Source organism: Rhinolophus sinicus, linkage group LG06, assembly GCF_036562045.2.
Source record: "Rhinolophus sinicus isolate RSC01 linkage group LG06, ASM3656204v1, whole genome shotgun sequence".
Taxonomy (NCBI): domain Eukaryota; kingdom Metazoa; phylum Chordata; class Mammalia; order Chiroptera; family Rhinolophidae; genus Rhinolophus; species Rhinolophus sinicus.
Genome location: NC_133756.1, coordinates 40,671,541 through 40,690,383, shown reverse-complemented (window position 1 = coordinate 40,690,383; position 18,843 = coordinate 40,671,541). Strand labels below are relative to the sequence as shown.

The following is an 18,843-nucleotide window of genomic DNA, read 5'->3' as shown; positions in this document are numbered from 1 at the left end:
ACCTTCACAGTTCTTGACACTGAGAATCTGTTCCCTACCTCACCACTGTGTATTTTAGGATCCATTTTAGCAGATTATATCAGATAGTAGCCATTTTTATCATCTACTTGCAATCTGAGGACTATCAAAATTTTGACAGTTCACAGGAAAGGAGTATTCATTCTGATCTTATAGTAAGATAAACAACTGTGTGATTTAAGTTTCTAATCTACAGAATGGAAGTAGCAAAATGGCAATATAACCTCATCACTTGCTTTGCTTTCCTCCCAATTTCATTTCTATGAGGTACAAATGCATTATAGGATTGAATTTATACACTTAATTAAACTATATTTAATTATAATTGAGCATATTTTAGCTCATAAATAAGTATAGAAGAGTTCATACTATACATATAGCTATGTTTATGCTAATATATTCAGTGTATTAACATTTGAATATATTTTTAATAGTAGCATAAACATAGCTATATGTTTTGGTTGAAAATATACATTAATATGAAGAAAGTACAAAAATATACCCTTAGTCTAGCTCATAAAGAAACACTAGACTGCTGCTTTCCGGTGAAATGATTTGTCTGGGAAAATATTTCAGCAAATCTTTTTACGCTTATTCTCTAATTTCCATCTGTTTTCCTTCCTCTTCTTCTTACATCTTCAACACTCAGAGAGCTTAATGCGTTTGGTCTGGTCATCACTGTTACTGAACATGGCTCATACCTATGCTAGAGAGTGAGCAAGGAGCAGCACCTAAATTTCCGGAACTTCTTCCTATCGGAATTCTTATTATTTTCCTCAGCATGGTTGATGGCATCAGCACCCAGAATCATAGCTAACTCTTCCCTTCTATATTAGTTTGCTAGGGCTGCCATAACAAATAACACAAACTGGATGGCTTAAAACAACAGAAATTTATTGTCTCACAGTTGTGGAAACTAGAAGTCCAAAATCAAGGTGTCAGCAGAGCTCTGCTTCTTCTGAAACCTGTAGGGGAATCCTTCCTTGCCTCTTCTTAGCTTCCAGTAGTTTTCTTTGGTATTCCTTAGCTTATAAATGTATCACTGAAATCCTGTCTTCACATGGAATTCTCCCTGTGTGTCTGTTTTTACACGGCAATCTTCTTATAAGGACACCAGTCATAATGGACTAGGGGACCACGGGACTAATATGAGATCATCTTAACAAATTACATTTAACATGATCCTATTTCCTAATCAGGTCACATTCTGAAGTTTAGGGGGTTAGGACTTCACCTATCTTTTGTTGGGAGGGGGGCAATTCAACCAATAACACCTTCCTCAGTAAAAGCTTTGGATGATTCACTAATCTGGTTAATCAGTCACTAAATCTCCTTAGCATCTTGCAAATCGGTATCTTCTCTCCACCACCAGCCACTCTACCCTCTCCATTCTCCTCCTCTCCGCCCCCGACCCCCATACATCTGTTCCATTTGAATTGTTTCCACCTTTAATCATCAACTCTCTACTAGACCACTGAAATAGTCTCTTAAACACTCTGCCCTCCCTGAATATGGTTTCAATCACTTTTCCCCAAATCATTCATGCTATCACCTGGATGCTCTTTCTAAAATGCAAATCTAATCTTGTTATCCCTCCACTGCCACCACTATCACCTTCTCACACCTTCCAAGGACAAACACACCTTTAAACTCTTCGGTGGTCTACTGGAAAAATTGATTAAAGCACCTAGAGTCATCTTTTTACCACTCTCTCACATGCACTCCGTCCCCCAGCTAAACTAAACTGCTTACTGTTTCATATCTCTCTGACTTTACATATGCCGATCCTTCTATCTAAAATGTATTCCCTTCCTGAATACCAATTTTACTAACCTTTAAACTCCCTTCACCCACAAAGAACTGTACTTTTTTTTGGTGCCACTACCCATCTTAATATGTTCCTGCATTATCATACTTATCACATGGTGTTCCAACTCTAACCTATGCAGCTTTTCTTCTCTTTACTACACCTGGGAAGTCTACCTCAAGGTCAGACATCTTTTGCACACCTAGCACTTAGTATGTTGCCTGTTCCATAGTAAATATTATTGAATTAATTTTTTTGTTGTTGTTTTTAATAGTAAGACCTATTCTAAAAATTTGCTTTTAGGAAAAGAGTTAAAAATGTGTTACCAGAGGGGTTAAGCTAAAAAGTAACTAAAAAATAATTTAGGAAAAGAGAAAAGAAAATTCACTACTTACTAAAGAATGATCAGAATAGCTTTACACTTTTAAAAATGCATTACTCACTACATACCTATTAGAATGGCTAAAATTAGGGGGAAAAAACTGACAATACCAAGTACTAGAGAACATGCAGGACAATTAGAAATCTCATACATGACTGATGATAATACAAAATGGCAAAGCCATTCTGGAAAATAGTTCGGCAGCTTCTAATGAAGTTAAAGATACACTTATAATATGACAGAGCCATTCCACTCCTATTTAACCTAGGTAAATTAAAACTTAACACTCACACAAAAGTCTGTACATGAATATTTATAACAGGTTCATTGAGAATCACCAAAAACTGGAAACCCTAATGTCCATAAATGAGTGAATGGATAAACTGTGGTACCTACAAACAATGGAATACTAGTCAGCAATAAAAGGCACAACAACATGGATAAACTCTAAAATGCATTATGCTGAGTAAAAGAAGCCAGTCTCAAAAGGTTACATGCTATATGATTCCATTTTTTTGGATATTCTGGGGGAAAAAATTACTATAGGGAAGAAGTGCTTAACCATTCTGGTGATTTCTGGATTAAAGTTAGGGGTCAGGAAAGGATTTGATTATAAAGGGACAGTAAGAGAATTAATTTGGGGTTGCTAGAACTGTTGTATGTCCTGATTATGGTACTAGTTCCATGAATCCATAAACGTGCACCATGTAACTGAAACTGTACACCAAAAAATTTATTTTACTGTATGTAAATTCTGAAACAAACAAATGTATTCCTTCCTAGGCATGAGGATAAACTGCCCTTTTCCTCTACTCCCACATACTCTACCCCTAGACTTGAAAAAGGACAACTTCATGTGAGGAGAAATGGGGAATAGACTAAATGAATGGCTTTGAGGTGGAAATTATAGGAGTTTGCTACAATGTTATGGACATTTACCTTAAAAGGCTGGATTATCAGATAATGATCTATAAATTTAGAGAAAGGCAAAGGCAACAATGAGGTACTGAAGAGTAGAGCAAATAGACTTAAAATGTAAAAATTGGGGTGTCTTCCTAGTATTTACCTCTTTCTATAGCATCAAGACATAATAATTATATTTTCATTTGCTGTGCTTTTTCATGTTTCTGCTACGCAAAAAAAAAGATTAAAGAAAAAGTGATTTAATTTTAAGGAAATATAAAACTATTTTGATTTCAGCATTCCAAATCTAAAATAAATTAATCAGTTGGCTGCAGTTTTTACATCAAAAGCTCTAAGTGATTAAAAATTTCTTAAAAGTCTGAAGGAATCTAATATTGGGGTTAAATCTAAAGGAAAGTTAATACATTTGAGGAAACAACATTCACCATAGTTAATACTTTGTACTCATCTCTACTTGCCTGTTTTTTCCCCCATTGCTTTCTCCCCGTCTGCCTTTTATTGCTGCCTCCCTTTTCTTTCCTGCCCTCCCAAACAATCTGTCATGCCCTCTTCCTCCCCAGTGCCTTTTAGAAATTTTCCTTAAGTTTAAATTATCTAAATTATCTAACTGCTTTTAGGAATGATCACATAAAAATACTTCATTCAAAGACTGTGTATTAAAAAATGGTTAATGGTCAAATTCAAATACTGTGGTACTCTCTTCCTAAAACAGGACAATGAAGAATTTAGTAGTCTAATAGCACATTTAATATATATCAAATGTACTAACAGCAATTTACTAACACTAAAATACTATCATTAATTTACATTTACTTTTCCAAAAGTGTACATATGTCATTCAAATTATAACTTTTTCAATATATCTGGCTACTAATATGTACTTAGAATACTGACAAAATTTAATAAAGTAAAAAATATTAGCAATAAATTTGTAAGATAAAATATAGGCTCTAACCAGTCTGTGAATAATTTTTTGAGGCCAAATTACTATGAATTCTGAAGCTTATTGAATGTGTATCCTAAATTCCAAATACTCAGTTGTCCAAGAAAAGAAAAACTTCTCTATCTTAGGTCTTTGGCTAGATTATGTGAATGACACATCCACTGTGTTTGAGAAGACAACAGGTCTTTACAGTTACTGAACAACTGATGGTCATCCATTTTCTTTTGTCCATTTATAAAACAAGAATGACCTTTGGGTAAAATCTGAAATGGTGATGTAAGTCACATGCCTTTCAAAAAACAGTTCTATAAAATGTTCCCTGTGCACCACCAGGCAACGAATCAGTATTATCTTTCTGCTGCCTTGGTTACTCAACTGAAAAGGATGACCAAAAATGACAACTTGGAAAAGAGGTTGGTGAGTAGAAAATGGAATGTCTGGCTAAAGGGTCCAGGATGGTAACTCCCCCTTCCAGAAAACACTCTCTGCATTACAAAATATCTATTTGTTTACTTTCACCCTTTAGAACTATACTGAATGTCAAAAAAGAATAGTTTAAAATTCCCAATATCATTCTAACTAACTTCAGAAGCATCCAGTGTTAGAATTTGGGGGTCAGAGGGTATTCTTTAAAAATTTATTGAGTCATAGAGTATTATTGCTTCAGAATAGAGTAAAAAACTCACATAAGTTTCCAGACCTAAAAAGAAAGTTGCTTTTTCTTAACTAAGCTATTGACAATAAAATTTTAAACCATAACTTTTAAGTATAAATAAATTTAAGAGTTAATAACATAAATTTTCATAAAGGAAAAAAAGTGCCATATTATACTGACTTATTTTTAAAAATCAGTCCTTTAAATAGTTTTCATTAAGTTATAATAACAAATATTTTCTTATACAGACTATATAGATGATAATTCTGAGGTTAATATAATACAATCGTCAACTAAAATATAAAATTTATCAAATAGTATTCTCTTTTGCTCTTGGAAGAAATGAATTATAGGTTCCTCATATTAAGATATATTATTTAAAAAAAGATATATTATTTCATTAGTATAAGATGTAAATTGTTATTATTCTTCAGTATTTCCTGAAACTTGTTCAGCCCTGGAAAGATCTGCTTCGTACTTCTTTTTGAGATTACTTAAATATGTTCGTAAACTATCTGGATCCAACCGAGAGTTTCGAGCAGTTTGAACAAGCCTAGTAGCTAGATGGTACACAGCTCTCTGTCTTTCCATCTCAGGGTTACTCCTTTGGTTTTGCTGTTATTGAAAAAATATAGATAAAAATTAAAATATGACCACTGTGATTTTTATATTAAAATTTTGGTAGTTTTCTCTTTTAATAGAAATATAGAACTCAAAGGTTAACTAATCTCTTCAGATAAGTCAGTTCCATCCAACCAGCAAAGACTATACCATAAGAAATAAAGAAATACTATTTTTGAGAATAAAAGTTCTCATGCGTATTTATGACTTTAAGACAGATCCCTATGTCCTTGAAAATCACCTTTCAGAGAAAAAAAATCTGCTAACTAGGTCAAATGCTTCAACACAATACCAAAAAGTAATAGAAAATCCACCAGAGTTATGTTCTACTTATGTTCACTTTCTCATTAAAAAGGTATGAGAAAACAGCACTGCTCATTGCTATGCAGTATTCATAATTTTAAATGTCACCCAAGAGTACCACTCTACTATCTCCTATTTTAATTCCCCAGCAGATAAACTGGTGGAAAGAATGGGACATCAATAAACTGCTTGTCCCTCAAGAGAAATCATACATAGAAACTGCTAGAGCCTAAGAGAGGAAATATTGCCTGAGGGGTAAATTACAATTTAAAAATAAGCAACATAAATAGCTACTTGAAGTTATGCCTCGATTCTTAACAAACTATACTTAAAGATACCCAAGAAATAATGTTTAAAATGGGCATCTTCTAGTATTTTGGAAGACCGTTAGATATTTAGTCCTTGAATAGTACTTCAGGGTTGGGAGTTCAGCTGGAAAATTCTTCATTCACTTCTTTGCCTGAGCTAGACAAGGGGATCAGCATTTTCAATGTTAGGTAGCTGTTCATGGACAGTATTAATGAGTTTCCCTTCACCAAAGGAAATACAATCCCTTCAACTCAATAGCAAAACAATTCCAGATATTTTTTCTACTTTCACTATAGGAAAAATGAATATGATTTTATGAGGTAGAATAAGATTATCATATATTCACTCATTTATCTATTTAATACATTGATCAACTATCAGATTATTACTTAAATAACAGTTATTAAATATCTATTATCATCCATATTCTAGGGCCCATACTTTGTGTTTATATCTATGGGAGATATAAAAATGTCTACATGACATGATAATGGAACTCAAGATCAGTCTTACAATGCAAAAGACATGTGTATAAGCAACTGATTAAGGTAATTATGATAAGTCCCATAAAAGAAATACAAAATGCTCGAAGGAAGAAGTGCTCACTTTCAGCTCAAGTCAAGAAAAGCTTACATAGGATGGAGTATTTAGAATGAATCTTGATAGACAGAAGAGCCAAGAAGGGAGGGCATTCTGCATGAAGGAAAAGGCTAGAGCAGACACATTAAAAAGCATGGCATACAATCAGGTCAAAATGATGAAATGACAAGTAACGCAGTGTGGCAGAAATGTAGGTTATATAGTTAAACTGGGTAATACGTAAGGTTGGGGTAGTAAACATAAGGAGATTATAAAGTAGTCGCAAACAAACTTCAGTGTGTTTAAGAATCATCTGAAAACAAACAAACAAACAAACAAATAAATTCATAGACACAGACAACAGAACGGTGGTTACTAGAGGGGAAAAGGGTTGAGGGGAGGATGAAGAGGGTAAAGGGGTCAAATATATGGTGATAGAGGAAGATTAGACTTTGGGTGGAGAGCACAGATGATTATAAAATTCTACACTTAAAACATATGTAATGTTATTAACCAATGTCGCCTCAGTAAATTTCGTTTTAAAAAAGAATTATCTGAAGACTGGTTAAAAATGTGAATTCCTGAGCTACAGGAGACTCTTGAAAATCTAGGATGATACCCAGTATTTCAGGTGATTCTAATGTAGGTAATCCTAAAACTATATTTTGAGAAATTATCATAGAAGGCTTTTAAGATGAGGCTAAGAACTTTGACTTTTATTTGGTATGAAACAACAGAAAGTGTCTGAGCAGGGAAACATGATAAGAAGTATACATTAGGAGATGATCTGGTAGAAGTGTCCCGGATGGACTGGAATAGAGAGAACCCACTGCATATCCCTAATGAGAGGTGATTAGAAGACAGATTTATAGATGACTCTGATGGGTGACTGGGAGATCTGAAAATGAAGAGATGAGAAGATTTTTCACAAGATGATAAATTTAATTTTGGACCTATTAACAAGTGAAAACATAAATTAATGTTTCAAGACATGGAGAAAATATAATATAGATTCAAAGTCAAAAATAAAAATGGAAGCTGAGGAAAGGATGAGATCATCAAGAACATATAGTTTTAAACAAACAAGGGCAAAATCTTAGGAACACTTCTATTTAGTAAATGGAATGAAAAATCACCGGTGAAAAAAAGAAAGAAGGAATAATCAAAGAGGTAGGACAATGAAAACATCCAGAGAGGTCAATTCAGCAATTGCCAAGACAGGGAACAATTATGAAAGGGAAGAAGGATAGTGTCAAATGTCACAGAGAGACCAGGGCAAAAAAGTGGGGAAAGGTCCTAAGACTTTATGATTGATTACTTGGTATTTAAGAGGAAACCTTAAACGGAGTAGAGCAATGACAAGAAGATCCAGTTTGCAAGAGGAAAATCAAAGAAGCAAGTACAGATTACTCTTGAGAAGTTGGCAGTAACAAGAAGAGAAATATAGTTTGAGAAGTTAAAAAAAAAAAAGCATTTCTTGGAGAGAAAATCTAAGCATATTCATAGAAAAAGAAAAGCCAGTGGGGAAAAAAATCCCACTAAGGATCCAAAGAGAAGAAAAGAAACTGATGAAATAATATCTTAATGGAGTTGGAAAGAAGGTAGGAAAGTTAAATTTAAATAGGTTGAAAAGTAATCTCTTCTCAGATAGGAGGGAAGATAAATAGGTGAAAAATAGAAATTCCAAAATAGAATTTTGAAGCAGGGAAGGTTCAAGGACTCATCAAGATGACCTCAAGTCTCTCAAAAAGTATACAAGGTGAATTTTCTGTAGAAAATGAGATTATTGAAGGGCTTAGGAAGAGGAGAAATGTTTTTAAAGAGTTACTACAAAGAAACCATAAAGATCAATTTAAGAGAAGGAAAAAAAATCCAGTAAAATATTCAACTAAAGTTAGAAGACATGAATTTGCAGTGGATAAAATTATACTGTCTTGAGTATATTTTGAGCATCATTGGGAAAGCCAAAGCTTAAAAGGCTATTGAAGAAGTTGTTCATAATTGGAATTTGGTAAGATAAAATCTGAACAACTAGGTAATGAGAGGTTCTTCAGAAGTAGAGAACTGCCAAAATTACTGATAAAGGGATATGAATGGAGTAATTAGACAAGTAAAGTCATAAAGACAGTTTAGGAGCTCAAAAGACTGAAGGAATGCAATAAAAAATAGAAGGTAGGTTAGAAAAGGGTGAAAGAAAGACATAGGAAACTTAAATACTGAAGAAAATTTCATACTGTACCTAGCTTAGTTTACTGAACACACTGGATTCTTAAAACAATATAAAGAAACAAACACATTTCCAAATTTTGAGTCAACAGATGTGAACTCAGGGTTGGAACTACTGCTTCCTAGCAAATTGCCTAACCTCTGACCTCAGCAAAAAACAATACCTTTATTTTTTATCTTTTATTAGACAGACCTAACTGCTTCATGAAGAGTTATGAGGCTTGTATATAATAGAAAAAAGAACTCTGAAAACTATAAAAAAGACATGAAAATATTGTGCATAGTGATTTTTATTTTTAATACTTACTTTATATAGATTTATTTTCTCATCATAGTTTGTGTAGGAATAAATATTGTAGGGACTGAACTGTTAATTTTTGTCTCATATTTTATTAGTTGATTTACTGGGAGAGGCTACAATAGACCAAACCAAAAAAGTTTTGAGAAATAAAGGGGGTTTTCTTTATTTAGGAATTGGGTTTCTAATTTTTATTATTATTATTAATATATTTAAATGCAAGGCCATAATAAATATGTACACTGAAAGCACTTTCTTGAATATGCAAAACAATAAACAATTCTTATTGCTAAAAGTTTCTCACCAAAATTTGTCCTGTAATTTGAGTTGTGATTTCCCTGGCATCCAAGACAATTGATAGTGGGAGTGATGACACCTCTGCAGCTTTTAATCCTAAAATTATAAACAATGGGGCTTCAATATTTTTATTGCTGGTATTGTTATGTTTCTTCTAACAATTATTAATATTTTCTTCACAGATTTAAAGTTCCTATCTCAGGTATTTCTGAACTACTTAATAATTCTCAAAATTAAGTTTTCCAAAGTTCAACTCACCGATTATTATATTTAATTACTTGTCCAAGATATATTAGACAAATTAGATCAATTACCTCTCAAAATACCTCTGAGATAGCAGGACAATATGTTAGGGAAAGAAAAAGAAGTAACTAGAAAGTGAATAATAATGATAACATTGAAATTCCACTATTGTTGGTTAATAGAAGGTCAAAGAATAGATTGGTTTTGCAGGGTAGGAAAATGTTTAGTCACAGAGATAAACCTACAGTTGAATATTCCTCTGTCTAACAGATCAATGAGGAAAGAATTTCTCAGAAGCCATAATGGTAGAGGATTACTCTTCATGAAAATTAAAAGTACTAATACTCTCATGTTCTCAGAGCTTTACTGTATAAATGCATTTAGGCTTTCTACTGTGTGCTAATAATTTATCATATTTATTGCTTTAGAGGCAATAGAAGTTCCCTAACATTTACTTAGAAGTTACTAATTGCTATGCACTATACTAGGCAGTTCATATTTGACAATTCATTTAATCTTCACAAGTACACATATATGGAAAATTATCCCCATTTAATAGATGAAATTGAGGCTTATAAAGATTAAACATCTGATATAAATTAAGCTATCCATTTGATTTCCTATTTCAAATAGCAAAAAAAAGAAGTGTTTTTTACCCTCTCACAAGCATTGCATTTATAGATAAAATACTTTTTGAAACTTTATATGTATAGATCAATTGAAAATTCTCTGGATCTGTGAAATTTCACATGTCATATAATGATTTAGATAGAAAATATCTAATCAAGTTTAGAATATCATATGGTTTGGTAATACACCCCATTTTAAGACTTTAGATTTAATTATTGCATTCCCAGAATCTGGAGAACACAGAGAAAGAACCCTGTTACTGACAGGGTGCATAAGAAATACATCATTTTCAATTCATTATATAACTTACAAATATAAACTAAATCATATTTTTCTAAGGATAGAAAGTAATAATTCTGGGGCCTTCATGTGTTGTAATTCTACATAGTTATTGGTTACTTAAGTTTAAAAATAAGCTTAATATACCTAAAATATGAGTTTAACATAGAAAATACAGTCTTAGAGCATATAAGCACTCAAAAGAATGAAATAAAAAGTTGCTTAGGTTGACAGCCAAGGAAAGGGGAAAATAAAGCGTGTCTTATGAGAATATATAGTATTTCAGTGTATAGATATCATTTCTATGTGTAATACCATAATTTTTTTCTTCTGTGAGTCCCTTAGAAAGTTTGTAGGTATACAAGATTGCTTCTTTATTTCTTGAGGTGTTCTTTACATGTTGAACTTCAAAATGCATGTTTTCTACATTAGGATACAGGACATCTATACGGCAGAGTTCCAGAAAATGTGTGGCAAACAATGTAAATGCCTGGAATACATAATAATGAATATCAATTCTTTTTAAATGAACTAGAAAATTCTATTTTAACTATTTAAAGATAAAATTTAGTTTAGTTTTTCAAGTAGCTTGGCAGAAATGTAGGAATGAAACTGGTAACTTAGAGGCTAACATGGTCAATTCATTTTAAAATGTTTTAAAATTTTATATTCAATGAAGGCCATGTTTATTATGTTTATACATACACATTTATGTTACATTATGGGAAAGAGAACAAATCCAAAAATGAACTCCACAAAAATGTCTGAAGATATTGAAAAGATAAAGTTTATCAGATATAAAGCTATTAACTGAGGTAATCGTTTATTAGAGAAGTAATCCACAAAATCATAACGTTTCCCTCAACTTTTAAAAAACTACTTTAAAAGTAGCTTCCCTCCACATAAGTAGTTTTTGAAAAATGGAATCAATGGATTGTCTTAGGTATCTGAACTTGCAGAGGTTTTAAATTTGCACTGCATTTGGATTAGTTACTTACAGGGAAAAAAAGATTGAAAATTGTTTAGGACAATGATTCTCAAACTTTAGTAATCTGCTGGGGAGCTTGTTAAAGATGCAAATTCTTGATGCTTATCCCCCACAAATTCTCAATCGGTAGCCATAATATGGGTCCCAGGAACCTGTATTTTCCCTCTGTCCTTTAGGTGATTTTGATGAAGGTTGTTCAAGTGACTTATGACTGGCATATGGTTTCCAGCCCAGAGTTACCAGAGCAGATGGAAATTTGAATAATTGATTATGTTTTAAGATATTACCAGTAAGAAACTAAATAGGTGATTAGTAAAAAATTAAAATAGTAAGATTAAAAAGAATATATTTGATTGGCAAATGTCTATCAACTATGGAAGAGGGGTTGGCAAGGGAAAGAATAGTTTTGTGTATGACAGAAAAATGAAAAATTTCAACCAACTACTCAACAAATTAAAAGGGAGTATCAAACAAACCAAATTTATACAGCAACAGGAAAATATTTAGAAACCTAATAAACTGTTTAGAAGCTAGGGACCATGTTCACAATAAAATAATGTAAATAAGGTCTTCAACATTTATATATCAAAAACCAATCTATTATGGTAAACTGTAAACTCTATTTCAGCTTAATTCAATATAACAAATAATTATTCAGGGCCTATATATTGCAAGGATTTGTGCTAGGCACTAAAGATACTAGGTTAGAAAAATAACTAACTTTAAAGTCCTTAAAAGTAAGCGGCAATAATTATATTTTTATTAACTGATTTATAGTAGAAAAGGATATTGTTATGGACTGAATGTTGGTTTATAACATTCACACCCACCCCCAAGTTCAAATGTTGAAATCATAGCCCCCATGGAATTAGGAGGTGAGACCTTTGGGACGTGGGAGGTGATTAGGTCATGAGGATGGAACCTTCATGAACGGGATTGGTACTCTTATAAAAGAGACCCCAGAGAGCTCTTTTGCCTTCTCTGCTTTGTGAGGACACAATGAGAAATCAGCAGACTGCAACCTGGAAGGGGGTCCTCACCTGAACTAAATCACACTGGAACCCTGATCTTGAACTTTCAACCTTCAGAATTGTAAGAAATAAATTTCTGTTGTTTAGAATCCAGTCTGTGGTAGTGTATTATAGCAATGCAAAGTAAGACAGATATTCAAAAGTATTATTAAAAGCATGATTTTCAGCTATTTATTACAGAATACCACAGAAATGGATACTGTATTAGTCAGGGTTCTCCCATGAATATCCTATTATATATGTGTATACATGTATAAGTATACTCATACATAAAGATATAGAGTTATTGATTTATTGATTGATTGATTTCAAAGAACTGGTTCATGCAATCATGGAGGTTCACAAATTCCAAGACCTACAGTCAGCAAGCTAGAGACCCAGGAGAGCTAATGGTGTAGTCCCTGTCTAAAGGCTGGCAGGCTCAAGACCCAGAAAGAGCTGACATTTCAGTGCAAGTCTGAAGGCAGGAAAGAACCAAGTCCCAGTTCAAAGGAACATAGGCAGGAGTAATTCTCTCTTAACTCCAGGAGGTCAGCCCTTTTGTTCTTTTCAGGCCTTCAACTGACACTCAAAATTGATTGAGTGGGGCCCACCCACATTAAGGAGGGCAATCTGCTTTACTCATTCTACCAATTCAAATACTAATCTCATCCAGAAACATCCTCACAGATATACCCAGAATAATGTTTGACCAAATGTCTGGGAACCCCATGGCACAGTCAAGTTGACACATAAAATTAACCATCACAATAATATTGTCTGTCAACTGTAATTGAAAAATAAATTTTTAAAAAGAGAGAGAGAAAAGCAGAGGGGGAAATCTTTCACTTAAAGGATACTTAAAAGTCATATTAACCAATCACAATGTGCGAGTCTTGTCTAGATCTGATTCAAACAAAAAAATTATTAAAAAAATTACTAAACAATTAAAATTTGAACACCATCTGTATAATTGATGATAGTAAGGAAATAGTACTAATCCCTTCTTAGAGTGAAAAAGATTAACCATCACAAGATCAACCCTTGTCAATTTGGCACCCATACACACCTCTTAAAACTATACTTAATCTCCAAAATAAAGACAAGGTCATAACTGTGCCTGACATGATACAACTATCCTATATATAACCAACAAAGTACTAGTCCCTTTCCCAGAAGAGGATGTAAAATCCTGAGTGATGTTTACTCTTTTCCTTGATATCTTACAACTTCAATACTATCATATAAAACTAACAATACTTAAACTATAATATAAAGTCAATGCATGTTATATTACATGATAAGGAAATGAGAGAGGGAAGAAAACAAAGATACACACACACGCACACACACACACACACACACACATTACTCATGACAATTACAATCTGCATCTGTAACTGATCACATGGTCATAGTTGGTATTTGTAACTTTCTTCTTCCACTATCCATTTCATATTCCCTTGACTTCAGCAAGCACCTCAACTGGTCATGGTTCTTTACTCAGTGGGGTAGCCCAAAATTTCATTACTGAAGGTTCTGAGCCGTTAGTAGTCATGCCTGGATTGGGTTACTGTAGATAATTTGCAATGATCACAAGGCATGATAATACTAAGAGATACCTAAGGAATCTCCTGTGTTCCAGACATCCTCCTCACCTCCACTGTGCAGTAGCAGTACAATTTCCCCATATCAGCATCAATCACCACAGCCACCACAGTAACTCTCCTTCTTACCTGTTAATTCAGAGGGATGAGAAACCCAAAGTGGCCAGCAGGCACTATTAACTTCCACTTGAAAGGAATCATTGTTGTGTCTCTTGGTGGAGGCATTTCTCCCTTTTGAACTAAGATCTCTAGGCCAGCAGAGCATCAAGTCACAAGAATAGGAAGCAAACATTTTGCTAGTGGGTCTCTTGGGGTAATAGTGAGTGGTGCTACTCCCATTTCCACTTCTTGATTTCTAGGCCTACGATTCCTGGCTAGGGCAGAAAGAGCACCATATATTGGACACTGACTCAGAGCATACTAGGGTTTCTGGAGCACCTTGCTGCAGGCCTGCAAGATATTGCCACTTAGCTGGCACTGTAACTAAGTCTTCAAAATCCCATTCCACTATTCTATCAAGCCAGCTGCCTCAGGATGGTGGGGAACGTGATCATTGATCAGACTGCTGAATTCCATGAGCCCGGGACCATGGAATTTTCAGTTGCTGTGAATTCCTTGAATCAGGGCAATTCTATTGGAATACCACAATGGTAGATAAAGCATTCTATTAGGTTGGTGCAAAATAATTGCAGTTTTTGCAATTATTTTTAACTTTTTAAACCACAATTACCTTTGCATCGACCTAATATTAAGTTCACAGGTGGTATCTTTGGTAGAAGCGATATGTGCAAGGACGGCAAATCTGTACCCAGAATATATATCTAGTCCAATAAGAATAAATCACTGCCCCATTCATGATGGAAGTGGTCCAATATAATCAACTTGCCACCAGGCAGCTGGCTGATCACCCTGGGGAATGGTTCCATCTCAGAGGCTCAGTGTTGGTCTCTGCTGCTGGCAGACTGGGCACTTAGCGATCGCTGTAGCCAAACTAGCTATGGTGAGTAGAAATCTATGTTGCTGAGCCCATATAGAACCTCCATCCATGCCTCCACGGCCACTTTGTTCATGAGTCCATTGAGCTATGGCAGGGATGGCTGGGGAAAGAGGCTGACTGATATCCACAGAACAGCTCATCCTATCCACTTGATTCTAAAATCCTTGTCTGCTGAAGCCACACTTTGGTTGAGTATTCATATGGAACACAAACATCTTCACATTTTTTTTGCCTATTCAGAGAGATTTATCCACACACTTCTTTCCCAAACTTCTTTGTCACCAATTTTCCAATCATGTTCCTTCCAAGTCCTATCTGAGCCTGACCATGGCCATCAACCCATAAACCAGTATATAATCACACATCTGGCCATTTCTTGTTCCAAACAACCAGATACACTGCTTGAAGTTCTGCCCACTCAGACAACTTTCCTTCACCACTGTCCTTCAGGGATGTCCCAGAAAGGAGCTGCAGTTCTGCCACTGTCTACTTGCCAGTGGCATCTGAATATTGTGCAAAACCATCTGTAAACCAGGCAAGTCTTCTCTTCCTCTGTCAACTGATCATAGGGGACTCTCCATGAGGCCACAGGTGCAGGCTGAGAAAGTCGTGTAGCAGGAGTGGGGACCATGAACATTTGGGCCATTTCTTCATGCAACCTACTTGTACCTTCAGGGCCTGCTCATGCCTGAGCATGTGTATACCACTTCCACTTGATGATGGAGTGCTGCTGCATACACCCAACTCTATGGCTGGCAGGTCAGAGAACACCTAGTTCATGATGGGCAGCTCAGGTTGCATGATAACTTGGTAGCCCATGGTTAACCGTTCAGTCTCTACAAAGGCACAGTAGCAGCCCAAGACCTGTTCCTCAAAAGGAGAGGTTATCCACAGAGGATGGCAGGGCTTTACTCTGAAATCCTAATGCCCTGTGCTCTAAATCACCTACCAGGGCCTGCGCAAGGTTCCCAACAGCATCTCTATCTGCCACTGACCCTATTGGATCTGCTTGATCATGTGGCCTAAGTAACAGAGCAGCTTGCATGGCTGAATCTGTTGTGGAACCTTCTCTTGTTCTGGGCTCCATTCAAGACTAGAAGTTTTCAGATCACTTGGTGAATGGGCCAGAGTAACACATCCAAATGAGGACTACGCTGCCTCTAAAATCTAGAGGACTTCTGTGCCTTTTACCTTTTGGTTTTAGGAGGGGCCAAATGTAACAACTTATGCTTCACTTCCACATTTGGATATCTCCACACACCTCACAACACTGGATTCCTAGAAATTTCACTGAGGCAGAGGACCCTGTACTTTTGTCAGGTTTATTAGCCCCATCTGACAAAAAGTATCTTACCAATAAGTCTATAGTAGTGCTACTTCTTGCTTACTAGATCCAGTCACCATAATGTTATCAACATAATGACCCAGAGCAATATCTTGTGGAAGGTAAACTGATCGAGATCCTTACAAACTAAATTATGCCATAGAATTAGAGAGCTGATATACTCCAGAAGTTGGAGGTATACTGCTGACACTGCCAGTCAAAAGCAAACTGCTTCTGGTGGTCTTTATTGACAAGTATAGAGAAAAAAGCATTGGCTAGATCAATTAGCTGCATACCAGGATGTGTTACTTTGCTCAAGAATTGAAACTTCGTCTGGTACAGCAGCTGCAATTGCAGTCATCACTTGGTTAAGGTTACGCTGATTCATTGTCATTCTCCAAGATCAATCTGTTTTCTGCACAGGCCAAATAGGTGAGTCAAATGGGATTTGGTGGAAATCACCACTCCTGAGTTTTTCAAGTCCTTGATGATGGATGACATTACTCTCTGCAATCCCTCCAGGAACGCAGTATTGCTTCCGGTTTACTACATTCCTGGGTAGAAGCAATTCTAGTGGCTTCCATTTGGTCTTTCCTACCATAATAGTCCTCATTCCACAGGTCAGGGAACCAATGTGGGGATTCTGCCAGCTGTTGAGTTGAATCATCCCAATTATGCATTCTAGAACTGGAGAAATAACCACAGGATAGGCTGGGAACCTACTGGGTCCACTGTGAGACAGACCTAGCCAAAACCCCATTGATCACCTGACTTCCATAAAACCCTACTCTGAACTAACGGGTGAACCACAGTGATGTTTTTGGTCTCCTGGAATTAGAGTCAGTTCAGAGCCGGTCCTTGAAATGCCTGATTATTTCCTTTATCCCAATACACAGTTACCCTGGTACAAGGGTGTAGGTCCCCTTAGAAAAGGCTGGGAGAAAGATTAAGAGAATAGATTTTTGGCAATGTACCAGAGTCCTTCCGCAAAGGGACCTGGCATCCTCTTCATTTAAGAAGTTCTAAGTCTGTAACTATAAACTCAAGTCTAGAAATTGGTTGAGGGGCTGTGCCTCTGTTTTTATGATTCAGGCTAGATTTTTATTCACTTGACCCAAAACTTTTGTGCTTATGCAGATCAAGTGAAAATTCAATAAGCTTCCTGTCTATTTCATTTCTAGAGACACCATGATCAACGAGTTAAAGCCATAGGTAGGCCCTAGTTAAGATTATTCTGATTGCTGTTCTGATTGCTGTCTCTTTTGGTAACCACGCCCACCTTACTTTTGATGGTTGAGTGCCACCAACTGGCTCCTGCCACCCAAGATCCAAGTATCCCCATTGTATTTAGGTTTCCCAATTAGTGACTGCAGTTTCCACTGGAAGGTCTGGCCTACAGAGAACAGCAACCACAGAGCTCTTCAAGGATGCTTGGGGCTCTCCTCATGAATTTCTGTCTCACAGTCATGGCGAAAGGTATGTCTTCTGGACCAATCCAGAGCACGTGGGTAGGTCCTAAATGACAAATCCACAATAACGTTCAATCTTTTTAAGCCTTTGAGTCCTTTCCTCTACATTAAACCAATGCAGGTCCAACACTTGCAACTCACTCACCATGGCCTTTAGTTCACATTTCAGCCAGCCAACCAAACATCTCAAGCTGCAACATTAAATGCAAAATCTCTGCTTAGCAAGTCCATATCAATAAATTTGGTCTGATCTAACTTCATGTTCCTTCTATCATTATCCCATTTCCTTACTATCCAGTTCCCCAAACTTTTATCTGTATAAATTAGAAAACTCAAGTTGATTTTTGGAAATGTAGTGTACCTCCTCATGGGCCATACTTTGTAACTCAACCTAGGGGCCTGCTGGGGCTGAAGTCTCATTACAAGCCTAGAAGCAAGGTTTGCAACCGGTAGATACTTACAAAAATCAGCCTGGTCTTACAGGGCAACTGCATCAGGGAGGCCATTACAGCTTCCTCAGGCAATGCAGAGCTAACCGGCTCAGATAGGGTAGAGAAGCCACTCCCACTGAGGGTAGAGAGGCCTCTTCCACTGGCAAAGAAGACTCATCAGAATTTAGAGGCTCAATGTTCCCAGCTTCATTAGGATTTTCCCACATGACCCCATTCTAACTCTCAGGTTCCTATTTCTTCCTAATCAATACTTTCACTTTAATAAAAGAATTGCTAGCATGTGGCTGAGAGTTCAAGTGCATTGTAATTCAGCCAGTCACAGGATGAGATTCTGGCTTTGAGTTTCAATTACAGGAGGTATGAGTCTCCTTGAGGGCACACATAGATGCTTTCACGTTATTTATGCAGGGATTTATGCAGGCAGTTGAGTTCCTGAGCTCTTCCTTCTCTTTCACCACCTTGTCCAGCAATGTTAGCAGAAA

The 18,843-nt window shown here is 35.8% G+C and overlaps 1 protein-coding gene across 1 annotated transcript in view; it reads right to left on the bottom strand.

The window, feature by feature from the left end:
* Positions 1-5,152: 5,152 nt before the first annotated feature.
* The window catches only part of MSH4 (mutS homolog 4), an 83,094-nt gene continuing 69,403 nt past the window's right edge, over positions 5,153-18,843 (bottom strand). Inside the window, exons 18-20 of the mRNA XM_019743771.2 lie at positions 10,830-11,004; positions 9,370-9,458; positions 5,153-5,344 (exon numbers count right to left, since the gene is read on the bottom strand). Coding sequence (XP_019599330.2) covers positions 5,153-5,344; positions 9,370-9,458; positions 10,830-11,004 — 456 coding nt within the window. The remainder of the gene's footprint in view (positions 5,345-9,369; positions 9,459-10,829; positions 11,005-18,843) is intronic.